This window comes from Pseudorca crassidens, chromosome 14 (genome assembly GCF_039906515.1).
Source record: "Pseudorca crassidens isolate mPseCra1 chromosome 14, mPseCra1.hap1, whole genome shotgun sequence".
Taxonomy (NCBI): domain Eukaryota; kingdom Metazoa; phylum Chordata; class Mammalia; order Artiodactyla; family Delphinidae; genus Pseudorca; species Pseudorca crassidens.
The window spans coordinates 30777428-30801922 of NC_090309.1; the positions used below are offsets into that span (position 1 = coordinate 30777428).

General features: G+C 50.6%; 1 protein-coding gene across 26 annotated transcripts in view; it reads right to left on the reverse strand.

Moving 5' to 3' along the window:
* DYSF (dysferlin) overlaps positions 1-24495 on the reverse strand; it is a 222467-nt gene that overhangs the window by 125265 nt on the left and 72707 nt on the right. For 9 of the 26 annotated variants that reach the window (XM_067704747.1, XM_067704760.1, XM_067704754.1 and 6 more), the window contains 8 exons: positions 16910-16978; positions 16739-16782; positions 13189-13271; positions 5803-5844; positions 4246-4361; positions 3620-3733; positions 2056-2233; positions 1364-1488 (listed from right to left, as the gene is read on the reverse strand). In XM_067704747.1, coding sequence (XP_067560848.1) covers positions 1364-1488; positions 2056-2233; positions 3620-3733; positions 4246-4361; positions 5803-5844; positions 13189-13271; positions 16739-16782; positions 16910-16978 — 771 coding nt within the window. Of the gene's footprint in view, positions 1-1363; positions 1489-2055; positions 2234-3619; positions 3734-4245; positions 4362-5772; positions 5845-13188; positions 13272-16738; positions 16783-16909; positions 16979-24495 lie in introns of all 26 variants that reach the window. The other 17 variants (XM_067704750.1, XM_067704762.1, XM_067704758.1 and 14 more) reach the window with 2 other exon arrangements.

Consider the following 24495-nt stretch of genomic DNA (forward strand, 5'->3'; position numbering starts at 1 on the left):
TCCCCACCTCAACCTTCCTGAGCGCGTGCCGTGTGCTCCACCCTGGGACTACCATGCTGGGCACAGACAGGCCCTGGAAGGATCAGCGAACCCCTGCCCGCAGGGAATGGCTTGGAGAGAACAGCTGGCCCAGAAGATGCTGGACTTGCACAGCATCGACTCCGAGTTCTCCGAAACCGGGTATGGGCTGGTCCCCTCCCTGCCACAGAGCTCTGGGTCTCAGGGAAAGTGTGGTTCACCACGGCCCCTGACTGGGGCCTGCATCCCCTCCCAGCCACTCTAAAATCCCCACCCCCGCTTCCCTTTCCACTTTCCCTCCTCCACCTGCCCAAGCCTCTCCAACCCCCTTCCCTCCACCCTGCTGCCCCTCGCAGGCCCCAGCAGCATGGCCACGCCTGCCTCCCCATGTCCCCACGGGCCACACACCTCGCGGGTGAGCCTCCACCCCAGGCACACACAGAAGGGGCTGGGAACCACCACCAGGATCGTCTCACCCTGGCCTCCACACCTCTGCCCACTCTGATTCTCCTCCACTCCCTGGACAAGCCTCCACAATTAACCCCCGGCCACATCCAAGACAGGACTCATCACCTGACCTCGTAGACCCTGTTCTTCTCCCCAGCTTCCCAATTCCCCAGTCACCGGAGTCCCTCCTCACAGCCCCCAATTCAACAGACCACCGAGTCCTGGCAGCTCAAGTCCTTCAGCTTTTTCCCTGAGGTCAGCTCCTTCCCAGAGCCAAGTCATGCTCCCCTGGGCCCCTGCAAGGACATCCTAACGAGCTCCCAACTCCCCTCACTGGCCGCGGCCCCCTGCTGCCACACGATGCCTTCCTGATGCTCCTTGGTCCCTCTCCCCTCCAAGCCACCCTCCCTAGGGACTCCCGGAGCAGAATGTGAGTTTGAGTCTCTGCAGGAGAGGGGTGGGTGAACCTACACTCTGCTTTACTAAGCTGCCTCTAGGCTGACTCGTGAAGACAGGGGCAGCATCCCGTTCATGTCTACCCTCTAGCTAGAAGTTCCCAGCACAATGCTTGCCGTGGCAAGAGTCAAAGGCACTTGATGAACGAATGAATGAAGGAATGAATGGGTGGTGGCTCTGTCCTCTGCTCCCAGCTCAGTTTCTCTCAGCTTTTTCTCTGTGCTATCTCCTACCTCAGACTGGGGGCACCCCCAGGGCTGTGCTCCCTCCCTCTCCTCTATTCCCAGTAGGCAGGACAGGATCACAAGCCTGGCCTGGTCAGGTTTCAGGGGACCCCAGGCACCATGAGGTCTGCAGGCTTCGCACCCACGGAAGCAGGTCTGAAGACACCCACCAGGGGTGCATGCACAGGTCATTGTGGGTGAGGCCAGCTTCCACTCACCAGCTGGTCAGCGATCCTAAGAAGCTGGTTCTGAGCCTCGACTCTGTGGCTGATGTCCTCCCAGTAGGACGACAGCACCACCACGGGCTTCACGTTGCCCCAGGGTAAGTAGTAGTAGTGGCAGCCTGGAAGGACCCAAGGGCCTGCGGCTGAGCCAGGAGTGGAGCAGTGCGGGGGTCGAGGGGAGGATGGACGCGAGCACCTGCTCCCCCACTAAGAGCTCCCGTGGATAGCCGTGGCTCGGTCAGTATCCCCCAGTGCCCAGGCAAGGTGCCAGAGTTCCCTTCCCGCGTGGAGCAGGCAGCTGCCGCCCTCATTAGGACTCCTTAACACATCAGAACCGAGGGGCTGTTAGAAGGGCCCTGGGAATCCCACACTCTCCGATATCTCTATGCCAAGACCGCAGCCACCCTGTGATAACTGATCGCCACAAGTCAGGATCAATGCTGACCACTGCTGGTTTCGAGAGCCCAATCTATGGGTCCCAGCAGGGACGCACCTGGAGATGAGCAGGGGAAGGCGGCACGGGGTGGGGGGGGGGGAAGCAAACCAGGGGGTCCCCCAAACAGGTGTGCCCAGGGCCAGAGCCTTTGGGTGAGCCTCCAGCAGCTTTCCCCAGGGGGCAGGATTTAGGGCTCAGCCCACTGCTCAGTGGTCTGGGTCCCAGCCAGGCGCGTGGTCTCTGGCCTCACCATCAAAGACCGCCCGGCTGTACTGGGTGGTGGAGGCCAGTGGCAGGCAGGTCGTGTCGAACTTGTTCCCGTAGTTCCCGATGCTGACCTCAAACTGGACTGCGTCGTCAACGTCCTGCAGCATGGTGGCCGAGTAGAAGGCGGCAAAGAGCGAGTATTTGCGCCTCCGGAGGTATTTCTGGGGGCAGAGAGGGCAGCAGTGGGGTCAGGGGGAGGAGGGAAGAAGACACCAGCATGGGGAGGGGTCACGTGTCTCGCAGGCCCTGGCCATGCCTGGCACCCAATAAATCCTGCCTGGACGGATGGGTGGCAAGTGGTCCAGCTCTGCCCCACAGCCCAGATTTGGTTAGTAACTGAGCAAACACATTCCAGGCCTGTGTGTTTGGCCATGTTCCTCTAATAAGGTCCATGCCTCCAAGGTCATGCTGCTCCTTAATCCAAACAAACAGCAATGGCACCGCCACCCCAGGGAGCTGCATCTGCTGTTCAGAGGGGGCCGAAGGCTCTAAGCCACCATGCCCCCACCCAGAGCACCCACCCTGCACCACTGAGGCTCTCCACCAAGCCAGCCAGCTCTGCAGCAGCGCAGGCTGCCACGTGCGTGGGATGAATGAATACCATTGTCCCCTCTGGGCATCGGGCACGGGGCTGAGGACATGGCAGCCATTCAACCACACACCCCGGCCTGAACCGAGATGACTTTACGATCCCCTTTGTGGAAGGCAGAGAGAAGAGGGATTCTACGACTGGGTTTTTAGATAATGCGCACAGTGGTAACAGCTAACACTTACTGAGTGCTTACTGCATGCAGGTATGAATGACTCTAATTCTCACAACAATCTTATGAGGTGAATATAATCATTACCCCCACTTTACACACAGGGAAACTGATACAACAGACAGGTGGTCAAGTCAGAACTCAAACCAGCACTGTCTGACTACAGAGTCTGAAAGTGCACACCACCATGGGGACTCCATACAGCTGTCTCCTGGACACAAGGCCCAGCTCGACCACGTGCTGCTCTGCCACATTTGAGCCTCAGTCTCCTCATCTGTAAAATGGAGATACTCAGAGCAGCCACCTGGAGGTGCTGGGAGGACTCGATGACATCAAGAGTGTCACCAGCTAGGGAGGGTGGGAGGGAGGGAGACGCAAGAGGGAAGGGATATGGGAACATATGTATATGTATAACTGATTCACTTTGTTATAAAGCAGAAACTAACACGCCATTGTAAAGCTATTATACTCCAATAAAGATGTAAAAAAAAAAAAAGAGTGTCACCAGCATAGTGTGTGACACAGTCAGTGATTAAAGGGTTAGCTATTCTTACATTATTATTATTAATAAAATAGCCTCTCATTGTGCATTGAGCTCTAGACTTTAAAAACCTTCATTTATCTTCTTTGAGCCTCTGAACATTCCTTAGGAAGGCAGGGTAGGTGTTGGGTTACTCTGAGGCCCAGAGGTGTGAAGGCACATGAGTGTGGGTGGAACTGAGCCCTCCTCTGCCAGCCCCACTTGGCCACCGCCCTCTTGGCCCCTCCCAGGGCCGCGCCCCTTACCTCCACCCGAAGGATGTCATCCGCAGGGAGATCTTCCACCTTCTGTTCGCTGTGCTCCACCAGCTTGGTCTCCAGGGAGAGCAGAAGCCGGCCTCGGTAGGCCACACCTTCCCCCTGAGAGGGGAGGCTGGGTCACCAGGAGCAGGGTCGATGGAGGGGAGGAGGGGAAGGAAAGGAGCCTGGTCTGGCCCTGGGGTCAGTCACCTCCCAGCAACCAGGAGGGCCCTGAGCCACACCCCATCACTCTGCAGGTGAGGAAACGGTGGCCCAGAGAGTTCATGGGACATGCCACCCTGATGGTCAGCACCAGAGTCCAACCTAGCCAGGGAGACTGAAACCTGAGACAGATGGAGGCTGGGCCCCCAGAGGCCAGGAAAATTAGGGGGGCGAGGGGAGGGGGGGTCAGGCTGGCCCTGAAGGAGAGGCAAAGGGAAGGGAGTGGGAGGGAAGGAGGGGGTCAGGGGGAAGAAGGGTTCTCTGAGGGGGTGGCCGCCAGACCCTGGGCCCACTCAAGTCCCGTCAGGCCCTTGGAGTCCAGGCCAACTGCAGATACTGCCCAGGCCAGGGGGGAAGACCCTGTATGCAGGCCTGGGGATCTGGGGGCTGTGGGTTCCTGTCTGACTCACCTTGCCCGTGTTGAGCTCTGCATAGGGGTCCGGGAAGCCAGTGAACTCCCTGGGGCTGCCGTAGAGGTTGACATAGCAGGGCCCGAAGGTGGGGAGGAAGCCCAGATGGTCATCCACTGGGAGACACAGGTGCGGATCAGAGGGGCCGCCCAGCCGAGATTTCTAGCACTCCACCCAGCCACCTCCGGGCCGGAGACCAGCCCTCAGTTCCTCGCACATGCATGGGATGCAGCCCCCGTAAATGTATAAAGGACAGTGATACCCATGAGAGCTGTCTCCCGTACGTCCCTTTAATCCTCACCACCATGCTGAGATGTGGAGATTTGCATTGATTTTATTAGTCTCATTTTACAGATGAGGAAACTGAAGCCAAGCGAGGCGCAGGAATACACGACTACACAGAGGCACGACCCAACATGGTCTAACCTCAAAGCGCATGCGCTCAGCCAGCGTGCAAAGCTGGGGCTCAGGGGCCTCCCCTGCCCTGCCTCTCTCAGGCCATACCCTGTCCTGCATGCCCTCCTCATCCTGCAGTTACATCTGTGTCTCAGGCCATCTGGCCTGCGGGGAGGCACAAAGGAGGCCCAGGAGCCTGGTGTCCAGAGACTCCATCTCTCAGGTGCCAGGGAGGGGGCCCAGCTGGATGCCACCACCTCACACACAGGGCAGCCCCCAGGCACATGTCTCCTCCACCCTTGTGTCCTTATGAAGTTGAGACAGACCATCTAACAGCCTTGACTCATCCTGGCATCCCTCCCCCTCCCTACATTGTGCAAAGAACGATCTTTCAGTGGAGCAAGTTGGAGGAGAGTTTGAGAATGACACTAGTGATGAGGGAGGGATTTCTCCACATCATTTCCATCCTGTTTTGGAGGCTCTCTTTTGTTAATGTCACGACTTTCCAATGGACAGCCAGACTGACTGCAAACTCTGAGCGCTCAGACCCTGGGCGTGAGCTCCGGGGCTTGAGCCCATCCCTGAGGCATAAGATATTACCAACTAGAAGACAGGAGCGTGCCTCCCCCAGAGCCCCGCACCCAGCATCACTCGTCCTCCAGTCCCCAGCACACGCTGGGCTCTGGCATTTGGGACAGGGGTGGGAGGTCTGATAGAACTGTTGTGAGCATTACTAATTATCTGTACTAATCATCTCGATTATAATTTACCTTGTAAATTTCAACTGCAGGAGTTTTCAACTCACCCTGGCCTCCTCCTCCTGGGCCCCAAGAGGACTTACACTGCCCCTGCCTCATCATGCACTCCCCTGCCTGCTCTACCCCTTCCCTGCTGAAGAACTAAACTCTTTTGAGCTCCAGGGCCCAGCAGATTCTGGAAGGGGTTTAGAGAGTGGGAGGGAATTGCCTTTAAAGCATTCCAAGCAATTTACATATTCAACCACGTTTGAGAGGTAACAGCCAAAGGTAAACTGGGATTGTGGTGGAGAATCTCAATCCCACCTCAGGCAAATCAAAAAATTCCCGGCAAACAGCGCCCTTGCCCCTCCAGCAAAAACCACAAGGCCCACACCCTTGTCATCCTGGAGGTGAAAGCACGTACGGTCTGTGGCTGGAGGAGGCGGGACCACACCTGCAGACTCCTCTGAAGCGTAAAGAAATGGAAAAGGGGTTAGGATGGGCATGGCTGGGTGGAGGACGGATTAGGTGAATGGGGCATGTGGATGGACAGTTGGCAGACAGACAGATGGAAACGCAGCTCCTGGAAGGGGAGACAGATGTGGCCCGAGGCCCCAACCCCAGCCCAGCTGTGAATTTATCACACACTAAGTCAACAGCGCACCCCCCTCAGCCAGAGATAGCCCCAGTGCCCTAGTGAGCGCTCGGGTCTCTCCCCACCCGTGTCTGCCTACATGGCTGTGAGTTCTGTTTGCCAATTGGAAATTGGACCAGAAACTTGACTCCATACATTCCGGAAATAACACACGGACTTCCCTGGTGGTGCAGTTGTTAAGAATCAGCCTGCCAATGCAGGGGACACAGGTTCGATCCCTAGTCCGGGAAGATCCCACGTGCTGCGGAGAAACTAGGCCCGTGCGCCACAACTGCTGAGCCTGCGCTCTAGAGCCCACGAGCCACAGCTACTGAGCCCACGTGCCACAACTGCTGAAGCCCACGTGACTAGAGCCTGTGCTTCCTCACAAGAGGAGCCACCGCAATGAAGCCCGTGCACTGCAACGAAGACCCAACACAGCCGAAAATAATTAATTAATTAATTTTAAAAAAAGAAATAACACAATAAAGAAAATGTGCTTTTCCATATTATACCCAGATAAGTGAGGAAAACAAAGTACAGATGCAAAGAAAGGGTGGGGGAAACGTGAAAGGGCCAGAGCTAGGCAGTGAGGCACACCCAGCGGTCCCTGCCACAGGCAGGTTGACTGCCCTGAGTGGAAGCATTTCAAGGCACAAGATCTCCACCTAGTGGTTATTTCCAGTATTACCACTGAGGGCACCGTGTTGCATTTTCACAACAGCAGGCACTGGGATCTGGCTTTTGACACCTGCCGTTTCGAATGAACCACAGTGCCAGGCACCCTCCATTAGCTAAAGCTTCTACTCTTGGGCATACCCTAAATGCTGGTGAGGAGTGTCTAGAAATAAGAGAAGCAAGAAAGGAGATGCTCTGGCATATTTTCGGCCTCTTGGAATCCGTCCCTTGCTTATAGGCAGGTACAAGATGCCCCCTAAAGAGTAGGCAGCCCTCAGTCTCCTTCCATGGTCCTCTCCGATTCTGCCTCTTCCCACACTCTGACCTTCCCCGTCTCCTCCTCCAACCATCTAAGTGTAGCCGAGTCTGGGGTCCTGATTGACCTGGGGTTGTGTTTGGTGAAACCCTAAATTATTTTCATTCATTGATCACTTTTACCTACTGGTCTCCTTCAAAAAACAATACCTATTGCTATTTTCCTATAGCTCCATGATCAGAGTTAAGGGCCAAGAGCTGAGTAAAACATTATGAAGGAAGAATGAGGAGAGACACAGAAAGAAAGAGCGTGGGGAAGAGAAGAGGGAACGTGGAGCCTGGATATGAGGACAGAGCTGACCAAGTGAGCCCAGAGGGCAGCACGGAGGGCAGTGAGGCGAGGCTCTGGGGGACCTGAGGCCCTGGGACCCACCCACTCAGCTCTCCACAGCAGGCCTCAGCTAGGAATGCCAGCTGGCAGAAGTCAGAGCTGCAGAAACCATAATTCATGGCCATTTTCATATCCACAGGAATAGGTTTTCATCAGTGGGGGAGCGAGGCCTCTGGTCGCAGGGGAGTTTCGGCAACCACAGAGGACCGCCACGGGCACGGCTGCAGCCCCAGGAGAGCACGGCCAGGGCCCGCCGGAAGGAAACAGATTCCACTTTAAGCTCCTTCCAAATGATTACAAACAGGCCCGGTCAGTTATCTAGGGCTAATGAGGCCGAGGTCATAGTTCCGACCCCCACGTGCTTCTTGCAGAAGCAAACATGGCTTTCCACCCACAGACCAACTCTGAATCCTGGCTGCAAACTAGTGCCCAGCCCAGACACAGATGGCCCCTGTCCTACCAGCCATCTGAACAACACGTGCCTCTGGTGGCTGGGAGGACCGGTTTAGGGGGCTGCAGAGTAGGCTTGTTCCCAACCACGCCTATTCACTAATTCCCTCACTCATTCATTCGTTTGTTCAGCAAACCTAACAGGCACAGTGTAAGGCATGCTGAGACACGGCCCTGCTGACAACTGAGGCCAATGGCTCCTAATCTGGGGGCAGGGTCCCAGGTCTCCAGGAGCTGAGGATCATCCTGGGTCCTTCCCCTGTGTCTGCAGACAGCTCATAAAGTCAAGGGCAGCGTCACCAGTGAAGCCAACCAAGACAAAGCCTCTATTTAATCCTCATCACTCTTCTGCCAAAACACAAGTGTTCTGGTGTGTTTTCCCTAAGCCCAAGGAATAGGGGCTGGGGAAGCCTCAAAACACAGATGAATGCTCCCAGTTCTGTAGCGTGAGCAGCCCAGCCTAGCTCCCTCACCTGGGGAAGCCAGAGGGCAGGCCCTCCCAGCCCGGGACCCCGCGTCTCCTGGAGAAGCTGAGGCCACTACCTGCGGCCAGCCCTGCCGCTGCCTCTGCCTCTCAGCCCATCTCCCACGCCCACGGCTTGGCTGCCTGACACCAGCCCGCGCCAGGCAGGAGGAGAAACCAAGAACTGCTGGGAAATCCTCATCATCTACGTTCCAAAGACAAAAAGAAACGAACTTTGGATTTCGTAGCTGTGGAAAAAACTGCCTGAGTGCTATTTATGTAGCACGATTTTCGTACGTACAAAGTTATAAAAGAATCTGTGTAGGTTTCATGGGTCTCACGTTCCTGTTACCTTTCGAAAGTACTGCAGCTTCTAAGAAAAGCACTCCTTATTAAAAAACCAATTTTTTACTAAATGTTTTGGAGCACAGGGTCCAAGGAATACTTAAGTGTGCCCAGGCAAACTTGTGGGCAGAGGTGCTTAAGAAGCTAGTGTTAGGTCCTGTCCTAGCTGGAAATAAAAACAAAACACGAAAACAAAAACTCCTGGTTGGATCAAATAAGCTGGTGAACTGTGAGGCCAGGGAGTATAGAGAAAGAACCCATTTTTACAGTTTGCTTTAGTTTGGGTTTTGAGAGTAGTGGGGAAATCAAGGGCCATGCATCACCCAGATGTTCTAGAACACCCCAGTGTGGAGAAAAACACAAAGATCTGAAAGTTGGGGTGACATTCTGAGGTGGCCTCAGGACAAGTGGGAAAAGCTTGGCAGGGACAGAGGCAAGGGCTAAACTTCCAGGCCTAGAGAGAGCTTGGGAAGAACAGCTCCAGTTTGAGCAGTAAGTCTAACTCTTTTATTGCTACATAGATCAAGCTATTTAACTGCGCATCTAAAACCGGTTAGCTGGTGGCAAGAAGATTCTCATTTAAGCCCAAAACAATCTGTGGGAGCCAGTGGTCCCTGAACCACGCGGGGTTGCCCATGGCCTGAGCGCCATCTAGTGGCCAAATAAACATCTTTCTCACGTTCCCGTTCAAATATTCATGATGACCCTGGAAAAGATCAAGGTCAACATCACCACCAGACGTGAAGACTGATGGGGGCACAGGGATCTAAACTCTCCCTCAGGTGGCTGACAGCTGGCGCAGCTATAGCCTCATGAAACGGCAGCTGTTGGAAAAGTCAGAAGGTCGCTTTGTGCTGTACCAGCGTCTGTCCTTGGACTCAGAGACAGGGATGGCACCAGCCAGGAAACTGGAGAAGAGGTTCCTTCCGTGCCAGGAGTTCTGATCCACGAGGAGCCTAGAATACCCTCTCTCCCACCCACTCCCATGATACACTGCCCCCACCTCCAATCCTTCTACCTCTACATCCAACTCTCGGAACAGCAATCACAGAAGAAGCACCGCATCCTGGGACCAGCAGTTCCCACAGTTGGAAGGGGGAGGGGCTGGGGCAGGAGGAGCCCACATAGCAATGACTTCTGGAAGGGAGTTTTTGTGTACTCCACCAATTACAAGTATCAACGATGAAATCAGAATGACAGCAGCTAGATGTTAAAGCTGAGTGAGGGCACCTGGGAGTTCATTGTGGAATTCTTTACTTTTATGTATGTTTGAATTATCTATAATTCAAAGGTTTTTTTTTTTTTTAATGTTTCAGAGAATCTAGAAGGGATTGGTCAACTTCAAGACTGCTAGGTAGAATCTTCCAGAAACTGGGCACGCTAACCTGTCCTCCAGATAAAGATCTGAGAAGATGGGTGGACAGAGACCCACACATCCTGTCTGTGGAAAGACACCAACACTGACCAGCTATTGTGAGAGTAAATAAAGGGGGAGGGGGAAAACAGGGGGCCAACCAGTATAGGGAAACAGGGAGGAAATAGCATCTGTAAGATTCAAGAGAGTGTTCACCTGAAATTCTCAGGACACGATTTGGAATCCTCGGTAGAGTGCAAGAAGACATAGTTTTTGTGGAACAAAACAAAACTTGAGGGAGAGAACAAAGAGGAAAAGGAAAACATAAAAAAAAAGACAGAGGGAAAGGAAGGCATGACAAGAAACTAAAAATGCAATAGTCAATTTTAAACCACATGGGAAGCAGTAAAAAGCAGAATTGGTACAGTGGGAAGAAAAATCAGATTAGGGATGCAGAAAGCCAGTAGTAGCAATACTAAACAACAGACATTACTTTGGGGTTTATTATGTACCAGAATGTAACATTTATAATCTCACTGGATCCTTACAAAAACCTTACAAGGCTGGGACTTGTGGGAGGAGACTGGAGCAACTCTCTCAAGCTGCCTGGTTCCAGAGCTCCCCTCCTACCCCTCCCGTACCCTGCCTTCAGCTGCTCAGGTAAACAATGTAAGAGTAAGTGAAATCATCCCTCAACTCAGATTTAAGGATTCTCTATGTCTCAGACAAAATTCAAGGAAAAGAGTCCTGTACCTAGACAGATCAAAGGTATTTTTTAAACTGCAAGGAAAAAGAGACATTCCTACAAACAGCATCTAGTCAGAAAAAAAAAGAAAAGATTACCTACAAAGGAATCAAATCATTCTCAGAAAACACACCAAAATAAATTCAAAATAGATTAAATATTTAAGTGTAAAAAATAGAGATAAATATAACCTTGGGGTTTGCTGAAGGCCAAAAGCATGACATATGGAGCAGAAACCATACTTCCATTATTTAAATAAGAAATATTGAAAATAAACACAAGAAGTTAACTAGAAAGTTAAAAAGGAAACAACAAAATACGTCTAAAGAGAGTTAAAGAGTAGAAAGATGAGAGAATAAAAAATTAGAAAATATTAGAATTAATATCTAAATCCAAAAGCAGATTCTTTGAAAAGTCCGATAAAGTAGGGAGAAAAAAAAAACTTCTAACTAGCCTAGTCAAGAAAAAGGAAAATTCAAACATATTTCATTAGAAGTAAGAAAGTAGAGAGAATTGTTTAAATTATAAAAGATTACTCCACACAACACTATAAGTAAAAAAATTAGAAGACCTCAGTGTAATGAATGTTTTTCTAGGAAAATGTAGATTATCAAAATTAACTATAGTAAAAGTAACAAACTAAAAATACCAATGATCACAGGAGAAACTGAAAAGATTTTAAAGAGCGAGTGCAACACCCACTCAAAAAGGGCACCCAGCCCATATGGTTTTATGGGTGAATTCTTTCAAACCCTCAAAAGACTATATTCTTATGAGATATAAACTGTTCCAGATGTTAGAAAAGACTTTAAATCTTTCCAATTAATTTTACAGAGCCAGCATAGCCCAGATACCAAAACCTAAGAAGTAATAAGCAGACATACCAATTAAAGATAATAGAAAATCAAGAAATAGGCCCAAGAACACATTTAGGAATTTAGTATGGGATAAAAGTGGCAATTCAAAACGCAGGGAAAACATTATTCAGTATATAGCATTGGTATCACCAAAGAACAATTTTGAAAAAAGTAATGTTAAACCCTTTCCTAATTCACTAAGGAAAAGATTAATATATTTAGCTATGTGAAATTTTTTAATTTCCGTATGTTAAAAACTATGAAATGATTAAATAAGACTGACAAAAATTATTTACAACATATATGATGGGAGAAAATTAACCTCCACATACATACACAACTCTTAAAAAAAACAATGAGAAAAAGACAAGCATACCATCAGAAATATAGAAAAAAGCATGAATAGGCGATTTACAACAGAATAAATTTAGAAGTATATAAATATATATAATTTGTAAATGTAAGATAATTATTATAATATTTTAAAATTTACAATGGTCAACTTTACCAGATATCAATGAAATAAAATTAAGGCAACAATGAAGTTCACCCAACAAACTGACAAAATTCTTTTTAAATACCATTATTTTGCATTTTCTTGATGAGGGTGCAGCAAAATAAGCTTGAGTGATTAGAGTGTAAAATAGTCCAGTCTTTTTGTAGGGCACTTTTGATACATACCAAAAGATTCAAAATGTTCAAATCTTTTAAAAATATTTATTTATTTTTTTATTTGGCTGGGCCAGGGCTTAGTTGTGGCATGTGGGATCTAGTTCCCTGACCAGGGATCGAACCTTGGGCCCCCTGCATTGGGAGCATGGAGTCTTAGCCACTGGACCACCAGGGAAGTCCCTAAAATGTTCGAATCTTTCAACACAGCAATTCCACTTCTAGGTATTTATGCAAAAGAAAAAATCATGAATTACATAAAGATTCAGCTACAAAAATATTCAATATCAAGTTAGCTGTTTATAACATGGAAAAATTAGAAAACACTTAACTATTCAACATTTAGTTAATGTGGACTATGGTGTATTCACACAATGGAATGTGTGTATTCATTTAAAATTATATTGTAGAAGAATACTTAATAACATGAGTGAACATCTATGTTGTATTGCCAAGTGACAAAAAGCAATTTTCAAAACAATTGAAAATTGTTTCAAAGCAAAGTTTTTCACGTACATACATACAGACAAACAGGTCCCAGAATGTTAATATTTACCTCTTGTCTGGGAGGGTAGGCTTATGGATAATTTTGTGACCATTTTATATTTTTCTTTTAAATTGTACAAAATGATCATGAACTACTTGTTCACAGGCCAATGAAAGCTTTTCAAAACAGAAGCTGCTAGAACACAGTCAGCCAACCTAGAACCCGGTGGATGGTGTGGCCACAGCCACCAGTATAATCTGCAGGAATGAATCCTCCCTATGCCATTCGGTGGTGTATCCCACCATCCGAAGTGGGCCAGTCCTAAATGCAAACCCATCTCTCTCACTGGCCAGAGCCCTTCTCCCTGGGAAATGGGCAGCAAAGACCTTATAATCTTCCCTTTTCTACAAACTCTCAAGACAGTAGGGGTGGAACAGGGGAGAGCACGGGGGGCCAGAGGGCAGCACAAAGGTGGAACGTACCTTCTATTTCTCCTCCAGAGGCAGAGATTTTCGACATACTCAGGTAGTTGGTGGCCACAATGTCGTTGTGCGTAAGGCGGTCCCTAGAGCAAAGGGGCAGAAAGGGCGTGAACAGGGGAGGGGGATCGCAGGCCACAGCCCACCCAGGAAGGAAACGACCTCGGTTATACATCATTAGGGGTCCCAGTCTTCACACGGGGTATGTTATGGAGGCCTAGTAATCCTAGGCAAGAAAGTGTCACTCAAGACTCCTCTAGGGGGGACCCAGTCCATCCCCCCCACCATCAGCATCCCACCGGCCATGCTGGAGGTCTGCGGGCACAGCTGCAGGTTGAAAGGGAGGAGACCTGAGGCAGGAGGCAGGGCGGGGGAGCAGGAGGCCGCTCAGGGAGCCAGACCCCCAGGCCCAGGGAGAGCAAGGCTCTAGGAGCCAAGACATACCCGGACCAAGGAGAAAACCAGATGACCAGGAAGAAACAACCTCCAAGGCCACAGTCTTAATTAGCTTATGGTAGCTCTTTTTTGTATCTGATTCTGTATGTGACAAAGCACTTTTAAACCCCCTTATCTCCAAGGATTCTCCCAGCAGCCTTGAGGAACAGGTACTCTTACTAACATCTCTTTTGCATGGATGAAGAAACTGAGGCTCAGAGCCAGAAGGTCCTTGCCCGAGGTCAGCCTGGGAGGGAGGGGCAGAGCCAGAACCGAAACCCTGGTGTCCAGACTCCAGGTCCAGTGCTCGCACCGTGGCCCACGCGGCTTCTGTCTACAATACGGGGCCTGTCCTGCCTCCCAGAAGGCGGCCTCTCCCCTCCCCAGCCAGCATAGGGGACTATGGGGAGAAGCTTGAGGACTGACTGTCTTGTGCAGACCCTTCCTCTGCGCCCCACACCTGCCCCCCTAACAATCATATACAGTAATAGTCAGCATTTACTGGACTCCTCCTGAGAGCCAAGCAGTGTGCTAACCCCGTCACGTGACTTGGCTCATTTAATCCTCATGTTGGCCCTGAGGCAGGTTCTGCAATTAGCCCCAATTTCAGATGAAGAAGCTGAGGTAGGCAGGTTGGCAAAGCTGGGATTTGAGCAGAATATGCCTGACATGGAAACCAGAGCTACGCTTGCAACGACCTGCTGCTTCCTTGCCAGGCTAGACCTAGAGTTCTCAATCCAGTGATTCTGACCCCAGGACATCTGGCAACGTCTGGAAACATTTTTGATGTGGAGGGGAGTGGTAGAGAGAAGCCATGGTTGCAGCAAACATCCTACAGTGCACAGGACAGTCACCCACTGCAAAGACTTTTCCAGTCCAAAACGTCACAGTGCTGAGACTGAGGAACGCTGGATGGGGCAGGATCTATCTCCTTCCAGAAGGTTCCCCACGTGCCTCTTCCCTCCTCTCGGGGCCCAGCAGGCCCTCTCTCCCTGCTGTGCATCCTTTGGCCACAGGAGGCTTCAGGAGATGATACCCACACGCCCCATTGTGAAAGACCCGCCTGGGCACGGCAATTTCATTTTCCTTTTAAATCTTAAAGCCATGAGATACCAGATCTCTGCTGCTCCCTTCCTTTCTCTCTGTATTTCCCAGGGAGGTGTTGAAGCTTTAAAGTTTTCCCTCAGGGCGGGGGCTACATTAGGAAGAGTGAATTGCCAGCACAGATCTGTATCCCTTTTCCTGGTGAATAACGTTAAGATGAACTGGAAAGTAAAAATTCCCTTAAACATTTTACAGTAAGGTTATCAATACCAGATAATTGACAGTTGATGACGCTTTTAAACTGCCTTCATGACCAACCCCTAGAAAAGACCAGCCCTTGGAGAGGAATAGGATTTCTCACCTCTGGTCTTACATGAATCTGGTGAGAAGGGAAAGAGAATGGGAGGAGAGAGATTTTGTGTCAGGTTTTTTTTTTGCGGGGTAGGGGGTAGTTTGGGGGATTTTGTCTTTTAATGAAAGAAATTCTTTGAGAACTGAATGGAAGATTAAGTTACAGAGAAAAGGCCATATGGACCATATCGTATTTCTAGGATTCAGGTAATAACACAAGTTTATCTGAGTTTTCTGGGAAGAAAGCACTTTTCTGGATAGGAACTTGCAGCAACTGAATGCTTTCTGGCCAAGAGTTGGGTTTTGGGGCTTGAGGTTGCTTTTGGAAAATGCAGCAAGTCTGAAAATAGACTCACAATAAAAATGCCACTTCAGCCTAAACCAGAGAGGCAGCCACCACATTCGGTAATGTGTTTGGATTGTACAGTATGCCGATGCCTCACTCGGCTCACACGGACTCGGGCGAGGCCGTCCACAACACAGGGGACGCGGCGCCCTTGCGCTCGCACGCCCGCGTGCATCCACTCACACCGCCACGCACAGGCACGCACCCAGCGCACGCACGCGCGCGCACACGTCGAGGGGAAGGATGGCTCCGTGGGTGTAGAGCACATTGCCCCCAAAGCACCTCCCACAGAGCATACGGGCGGGCAGGGCCCCAGAGGCCTCTCCCTCCTCGCCCCCCTCGCACTCCCTTCCTCTCCTCTAATTCTCCCAAGCTGTCTTCTCTCGGGCTGGGGACCTGGCGCGCACTTTAATGGCTCTGTGGCCTGGGGGTTTTCCCTAGTCTCTCATTATCCTCCTGGCTGGGGGTGCCATGGGCCTGAGACCAAAGGACAACACGCCGGGAACCGCACAGCCAAGACTTTTTGGGGGCAGAGAAAGGACAACTCTCTCTTTTGGGAAAGGCTGATGTAGGGAAGGTCCTGGAGATCGCGCGTGGGGACGCCTAACAGCCGTCGGGCGTGAGAGAAGGCTCAACGCGGAAGGGTCAGCACGGCCCGGTGGTTAAGCGCACGGGCGGAGGGAGCACAGGCTTGTTCGAGCCTGGCCTCGGCTGCTTCCCAACGTCGTACAGGGTACTCAGTCTATTCAAACCTACTCCCTCATCTGCAAGGTCGGGCGGTGCCTGGAGTCGAGGTGAGCGTCAGGTGGGACACGCATGTAAAGCGCTCACTGGGAGGAGGACCTGGAGCACATAGACGCTCAGCAAGGGTTAGATACTCATTTTCTAAGATGACTGTGTGACTCTTGCCCACCCCTGCTGCAAGCCGGCAGTGGCATCCCCAGCTCGGGTAACCGGACCCACTTCCCCAGCCTGAAGACCCGTTTCATCCTACCAACACTGTGGGCAACACAGCCCACCCTCCTGGAAGCTTTGCTCTTTCCAGCTTCCATGCCTCTGCTTATGACCCTCTCTTCATTAGAATGCCTTCATCCTGAACTTCCCAAAACCTCACCTCCTCCAGGAAGCCTTCCTGGCCCCTCCTGGCCTCAGGGATCTCTGGTTCCTGGAGCTGTTCCAGCCCCCGCTGGCTGCCCTCGAGCAGGGCTGTAAGCTTCCCAACAGCCCACACCCTCTCCTTCTCTGGCCTCCCCCAGAGGAAACTACCTCACCTGAAACAGACTCTCCCACTTCTTGCAGAATGAACAAAAGGAAACCGAAGGACCAAGTGACCCCTGACAACAGCCACCTCTAAAGATCCCGGGACGCAGAGCTCACCAGTCTATGACACGAATCCTCATTTTCTCACACATGGAGGGAAACTAAGGAGGGAAGAGAGACGGGTTGGGTGGGGTCCTTCTGAAGAAGCAGAAGTCTGGGATGCAGGCGGGAACTGGGTAGGCTGGGAGCCCAGGCCTCCTGGGGTGGGCTCATGGGGGTGAGGCTCACCATGGCAGGCACCGTGATGCTCTGGTTCCACTGAGGGTTGGCCGTCTTCTCCAGGATCTTGCTGCAGAGCTAGAAGACACAGAGCACAGGTGGATGGAGCTTTGAGGGGACTCTGGGCTCCCTCGGAGACCACCACACCAGCCAGCAGCCATTCTCTGCCATGCTGGCCACGTTTGGGGCTGGGCAGAAGGCCCTGGGGGCCATGGAGCCTGGTGCAGTGGGCTCAGACACAGGGAATCTTTCTAGAGACAAAGCTCAATGGTAGATCAGACCCAAGGGGGCATGGGGTGGAGGGAGTTAGGAGGGATAGATTGTTTGAATGTCACAACCCTCCTTCCTTATCTCATACCTCTGGCTGGAAATTCTCCTCCCTCACCTCCCATTATGGCCATGACCCTAAATATGGAGCCCTGCGTCCAGACCAGCTTTCCCAGGAGTCCTAGAGTCTGAGGCAATCCCCTTTGCCCATCAGCCCAGATCACCTGCCCTTTTGGAAGACTGTGAACCCAGGAGATTAGCGATGGAGGGAGGAGGAGAGGAAAGGGGGGCTGGAGGGCCAGGGCAGGGGGCCATGCACCTGCATCTGAGAGAGGAAAATGCAGTGAAGACACAAACCTCATAAGCCACAGTCTGCCTCCAATCAGCCCTGCTCATAAGACTGGGCTTTCCACAAACAAGAAATCTAGCAGAGGTGGAAACCAGATCCAATCCAGCGGCTTGTGTGTTCTGCTCTGCCCTGGGCGTCCCCAGGGAGGCACCAGGTCCCTTAGCCAGCCCAGGGCATCCCGTACCCACACAGGGCAGCAGGTGAAGACTCTGCTTCAGATCCTGGAAGGTGTGTGTGTCCTACACACGGAAACAGTGAGCAGCCTTCCTCAGGGCATTTACTGTGGGCCCTGATTGTGTGAAGCATTGACATGCATTTTCTCATCTAATGAGCACCTGACCAGACTGGGGGCTTTGGGCCCTCCATCAAATGAGGGTGTGGCCTCCCTAGGGGCCAGGACTTTGTCTCCATCCCTGATCCACCCAGTACCAGCCCCTGTGCCCACCATCCCCTCCTCCCTGTGAGAAGAGCCCAGGCAAAGTCTGGGGGCAGGGATGGGTGCCGGGATTTGGCCCTTGTGTGAGCAAAGAGAGGAGTAAGGAAAGAAGAGCTCCGACAGTCAGACGGAACAAAAGGCAAAGTGGGACACACAGTTCTCAGGAATGGTTACACAAAGGGCTGTAAAGCACACAGAAAGATGCTTAATCTCCCTCATAATAAAAGAAACAAAATGAATGAGATACGACGTCTCATCTGTCAGATTCACAAAAATCTCTAAAGCCTGACAGCCCTCTCTTGGCAAGGCAATGGGAAAACTGCACGCTAGGATTTTGCTGGTGGGAAAACAGAACAGCTCAACCCCTCCAAAGGGCCATTGGCCACTATGGTTCAAAATTACAAATGCAAATGCCCTCTGACCTACCAGTCCTACCTCTAGAAAGTATCCTACAGAAAGACTTGCACGTGTGCAGCATAACACGTGTACGAGGTTATCCACTGCAGCATGGCTCCAACTAGGGAGGACGTGGAACAACCCATGTGTCCACCAACAGAGGACAGATTAGATAAAGTGTGATCCATCCACAGAATGGGGCACTGTGTAGCCCTAGAAGAATGAAAGAGCTCTGTGATATGAAACAACTTCCAAGTTCTATTATTAAGTGAAAAAAGCAAGGTGCAGAACAGTGAGTGTCATGTGCAACCGTTTGTGTTAAAAGGGTAAAAGGTAAGAATTTATGGTCAGATGTGTGCAGCATATGCATAATTAAGCCAGAATGATGCAAAATGATGGATGCATAAATGTATATGGTGGGCATAATAAATGTATTACCTAATTCAAAACTTAGATGAACAAAAGTTTAAAATAGGAAGGAAAGAAGGGAGGGAGGGAGGGAAGACTCGTTAATCAGACACAGCTGAGAGACGCTGGCAGCATCACTCAGCTCCCTGGACAAGAAGGCACAGGTTGTCCCCACCCTCCCCCAGCCCTGCCCCAGGCAGTCCAAGGCCTCCCCAGCAATCACTTCCTCCGGCTGCCCTTGGAGGCTCCCCGTGAGACAGCCACCGAGATGTGGGTGGGATTAAAATGTATGTTATATCATCTCATGGAATATTATGCAGCCATCAAAAAATTGATTTCAAAGACTATTTAATAACCTAAGGAAATGTTAGGTGATAAAAGCACTTTACCAAACCACACAGATATAGTGGACTCTCATTACTGGCGGTAGTTACACATTCTAACTACACATCGTAAGTCACCAAGAACATGAGCTGATGAACACTGAAGCGTTGCTCCTAAGAGAAATACAGGGTTAGGTTCCTGCAAGCCTCTGTCACAACAGTTTTTTGTCAACTCACCAATAACCTTGTTTTATGTGTGTTTCTGTTTCAAAACACCGTTTTTTTATTATATATTGTGGATTCATTAACATTGAACTCACAGCCAACAGCACTCTCACTCATGCCTGTATGAAGCTTACCTAATACATAGTTTCTCCATAAGGCACGTCACAGCTTCTTACACAGGGAAATACTAGACAGCATTTCAGCACAACACTCGGGAGCCCTTGTAAACACTGAAATCACCAGCAAAAAGCACAAAAAATGCAAAAAGCATGACACTAAATAGACCAGGAAAAGGACACATTTACACCATGAGAGCTGAAACAAGGAGGGAATCACATTGTTTCAGCCCAGCTGGCAACATGCACCTCAGCTGACTCAAATTGTTCCCAGCTTTGCAAATGGTCACCAAAGCACCATAAGGATTAATTTTGGGTTACAAATAAATTTTAGCGAGTAGGCAAATTTGCAAATACAGAATCTGTGAATAATGAAGATCAACTGTATTCCAAATCCAATTTTTTTTCCACTGGGGCAGGGCAGGGCCAGGGCTGGCAGGGGGGATGTGCAACAGAGAGAAGGAGTGAGAGCTACAGGGAGGAAAACATACTAGCAGGAGATATAAACAAATGTTCATGGTGGGCCTCTCCAAGGTGGTGTGCAGAAATGTGCTTAATTTTTTTCATTTTCCTTGCTTTTCTCTGATTTTTTCATCTTTTTATGATTAATAGGTTTTATTCTTGGAAAATAAAAAAGTTGCTTTAGTCTCCCACTCTGCCCTCCAAGTACCTCCCCTGTCCTTGCCCCATACCATGAAGAAGTGTGATATGTGTGTGTGTGTTAGTGCGCACACACACAAAACCTTCTATCTCAGTAGCTTGGCCAAATCAGGTATGGTTCACGTCTTAGATAACAGTGCCACCAAGTGTCCATTAGAGGAAATGCAAAGAGGGCCAGGCTTGGGTGAGTAGGCACACAGAGGACAAATCCCCAGGGCTTTTCATTTCAGAAAAGGGTGAATGAGAAAAAGTGACACACCAGAGACAGAGAGAGGACAGGCAGGATGACACAGGTGATAAAGGTAGCAGAGAGAGTTGGGGGAAGCCATGACGAGGTGGCTGGGGCAGAGAGCAGGGGACACAGAGACCCCGTGACCACCAGAAGATGGAGGGTCTCAACTGCCTCTTTCATAAGCCCCTTCCTTCTAGAGGGAAAATGGAGGGTGCAGCTTCATTCAGGAGCCCAGCCACCAGTCAGCTTTATATATTCCCTTGCCTGGGCCAGGTCCCCTACCTCTATCACCTTCCCCAGACATCTGCACCTTCCTAGAAAAATCCCCAGGGCCAGCCAAGGGCATCTGAGAACAGAAGCCCTAGAGAGATCAAGGTGCTGGCAGGGACCCAGTAGCAGCCAGGAGCCCCAGAGCTCTGAGACTCAGCTCCAAGGAAAGCTACTGAATCGGAAGGCAGGTCGGTCTTGGTTCTAGCCATCCTCACAGCACCCTACCATGTTGGGAATGTGGAATAAAAACAATCTTGAGACATGACTTTCGCATCTGTCAAGCTGGGAAAACTGATCCCGGTCCTTGGAGTAAGTGTCCAGCAGGACTGTCCAGCCAACCTTCCTGCTTCCTTCCTGCCTCCATTCATCCCATCACGGTCCCTCCTAAGGGCATCAGACTCTGAGCCCAAGCCCAAACAAAAACTGCACTTCGGTAAGACCCATAGTGAGCATTTACACCCCAGTGTGAATGAGTTTAAAATTCGTGTTACCTCTCCCACAGACATTTCCCCTGAGACCCTGTCTTAGCCCGGGACGGAGGAACAGCTCAAAGGCGCTCCATGGCCAACAGCAGGACGGTTCACACAACCAGCACCATAACTGATTTTAACACACTGAATTAATAAAAAGTATTAGGGGCATATTAACACTCAAAAGGGAAGAGGGGAGGGGAAGCTCTTCTTTACAAAAAATACCAGCTAATAAAGAGAGAAGGAATGATAATGAGGGAATCGCCGCTTTGCACCCCAGGTGAATGACTTTTCAGGCAAGGAGGTCAATGGCTTCGTGGACCATTAGGTAAGAGGTTGCTGGGAAACAGGACATCAGCACACGTCAAGATATCGCCCACAGATAACCTGCAAAGTACAGAGGCGAGCGTGTGCTTTGACAAGGGAGAGATCTGGAGACACCACCTAAACCAAGTAATCAATCATTACCAACGATGGGACAAGGTGACATTTTGCTTCCTGCTGTGATGCAATACAACGTACAAAACATCACCCGTGATGCGTTCTTGCCCAAACAGTTCATTTGAATGCAATCTGATCTTGAGACCTAAGTTCCAGTTTATAGGAAATACAGGGGCCAGAAGAAGTTAAACAACAACAGAAGGAAACAATGAGACAAATCCAGGACATGGACCAATGGCTTGGGCTTTTCAAAAATGCAATGTTGTGGGGTGAGAAAAATGGGAATGATGGAGGTGGGTAAAAGACTGTTACAGAAGAGACTAACACAGAGCGTAAAATCCAGTTGGATCTTAGATCAAAACAAAATTAGGGCTTCCCTGGTGGCGCAGTGGTTGAGAGTCCGCCTGCCGATGCAGGGGATGCGGGTTCGTGCCCCGGTCCAGGAAGATCCCACATGCCGCGGAGCAGCTAGGCCCGTGAGCCATGGCCGCTGAGCCTGCGCGTCCGGAGCCTGTGCTCCACAACGGGAGAGGCCACAACAGTGAGAGGCCCACGTACCGCAAAAAAAAAAAAAAAAAAAAAAAAAAAAAAAAAAAATTAAACAGCTCTAAAAGACATTTGGGGGATAATCAGAGAATATTTATATGAGCCAGTATCTGACAAGAGTAGAAGATAATTGTTAATTTCCTAGGTGTGATAATGTTATTGTGGTTACAAAGAATTTTCTTTTTCTCAGGAGGGGCATGCTGAAGCCTTTAGGGGCCAAGTGTGCAATTAGGTTTCAAATGACTGGGGTGGGGGGAGTATCCAGAGAGAGAGAGAAAGTAAATGCAGCAAAATGTTCATAATTGTTTCATCTAAGTGGAGGCCATACCAGGGGGTAAGCATTCACTGAACCATTCTTTCAACTTTTCTTTACGTTTTTAAATATTAAAAAAAATAAAGTGTTTCAACAGTGTCTAATATTGATTCACAGTAAAAAATAAAAATTTTAAAAACTAGAAAGATAGGCCCCAAACATAAACTTTGTATGATGCCTTATGGATAATGCTACTTTTTCTGCATTTTTCAAAATTCCTTAATAGATATGTGCATCGATAATAAAAGAAGAAAGAAAAGAAACATAAAACGGGGGGCGGGGAAGAGTGTGGACTTCAGGTAGCAGGCAGAGGAAACAAGCTATCCAAGGCCTTCCTCCCGTTTGTGAAATCACACCTGGGCCTCAGCGATCCGGTCCCTGACCTCAGGGGTCCCTTTGTTGGTGGGATGGGCGGGCAGACCCTACATCTTTCCAAAATGAATCTAAGAAGAGATTAAGTGGAAAAGAACACTGCAAAGTGCTGTGTGAATGGGAGCCCACACGACCTCCATCATCACCCTAGGCTTTTAGCGTTTGTTCTTAAGCTTGTAAACACCTCCCCAACTGTCCTATAACACCTGCGTGTCTCCCTTCCGGCCTCTGCCTCGGGAGCAAAGCAGAGCCGGCTGCACCCGCCCTCCACTCGGCTCTGTTCAAAGCCCTTCTCCTCCGCCCGTTTCCAATTTTCCTGTTAACACCCAAGTCATCCAACTCAACTCGCCAGAGCCTGGCGCTGCGGCCGGCCGGTGGACTTCTGGGCCAGGCCGGCGGGGCCCCGGAGGGCGCTACCCCACCCTGCCAGCTCCCTGAGGTTGGGACAAAGCTCAGAGGCGCCTCGTTAGGGTTCCGGGAGCCGGGGTGGAGGCTGCGCCTTCCAGATACGTCATTCTCCCCTATTTCCAGTATTTCCACCAGTCTCTGCTCTGAGGTTACAGAGTAAAAGAAATCGGGCTGTTTCCCCGAAAGTCAGAGGAACATATGCTAACAAACACCGGAATGCAGCGGAAAACGGGCTAAAAAAGGGCCGTGCAATCGGCCGCGCGGAGCCCCGAAGGCCGAACTAGCACATCAGGCCTGTGTGGGTGACGGAAGCTAAACCTTGAACGATGCAACAGACTTGCTGGGGGGAAAGGGCCAGGAAGGACCCCGGAGTGCACAGGCCCGGGCAAAAGCTAGGTGTGACCGTAGGGCAGACGAGAGGTCACACGGGCGACGTGCTGGCTGTGCGGTTTGTACCCGCACGCCCCCCTCCGCACCCCGCCCCCCCCGCCCCCCCAGCGAGACAGTGGGGCTGAAACCCGCTCAGTTCGGCGCTGCTCCAAGCGGGCTGCAGAGCTGCGTCCGCCCAGGAGGGGGCGAGATGTTCCACATTCTCGCAAAGACTGTACAAGCTAATATTGGCCACGGAAATGAGGTGAGAAAGTTCGGCTGGGTGAGACCTGGTCAACCAGGTTATGCGGTTTGAACTTCCTTTTACAGACAGGACTGTGTTTTACACTAAATATGCTGGTGGATTTCTATGGGGAGAACCCGGACAAGAGAATGGACCCAAGGCTGTTGTGTTGCCCTGGGGAGAGATGACAGTGACTAGGGGCATAGAGACAGGAAAGGACCTCGGGATTTTTGAAGGCAAGAGCTAGGGGTGGCATGTTTGATGTAGGGAGGTCAAAAAAAAAAGGGCCGAATCAAGGCAGGCCCACATTCTCTGCCTTTGATGGTGGTACCTGATTAGGATGGCGGCTTCTGGAAGTGGGGCGGTTTGGGGCAGCAGATGACTCCTTTAAAGGGCTGGAGGGGCAGAATATAGAGACTTGAAGAGGCATGGGGAGGTCTGTGTCTGAAGAGAGGGGTCAGAGTCAAATACAGCTGTGGATTCCTCTGTGGAGAGGTGACGGCTGAACCCTGGGAGTGGCTGAGGCTTCGAAGGAGAGCCTGGAAAGTGGGCAAAGCCATCCCTAAGGTGGGATAGAGGGAGGGGCCCAGGCAGAAATCAAGAGGGACTGGAGCAACAGCCTGGCCTCTAGGCAGGAAGGAAGAGAGGTACACGATCCCTAGGGCCCCCACCAGTGTGGCTGAAAGGAGTCTGCCCAACTCCTGCCACAACTTTTTAAAAATAATCATTATGTTTTCACTGCATTGTTTT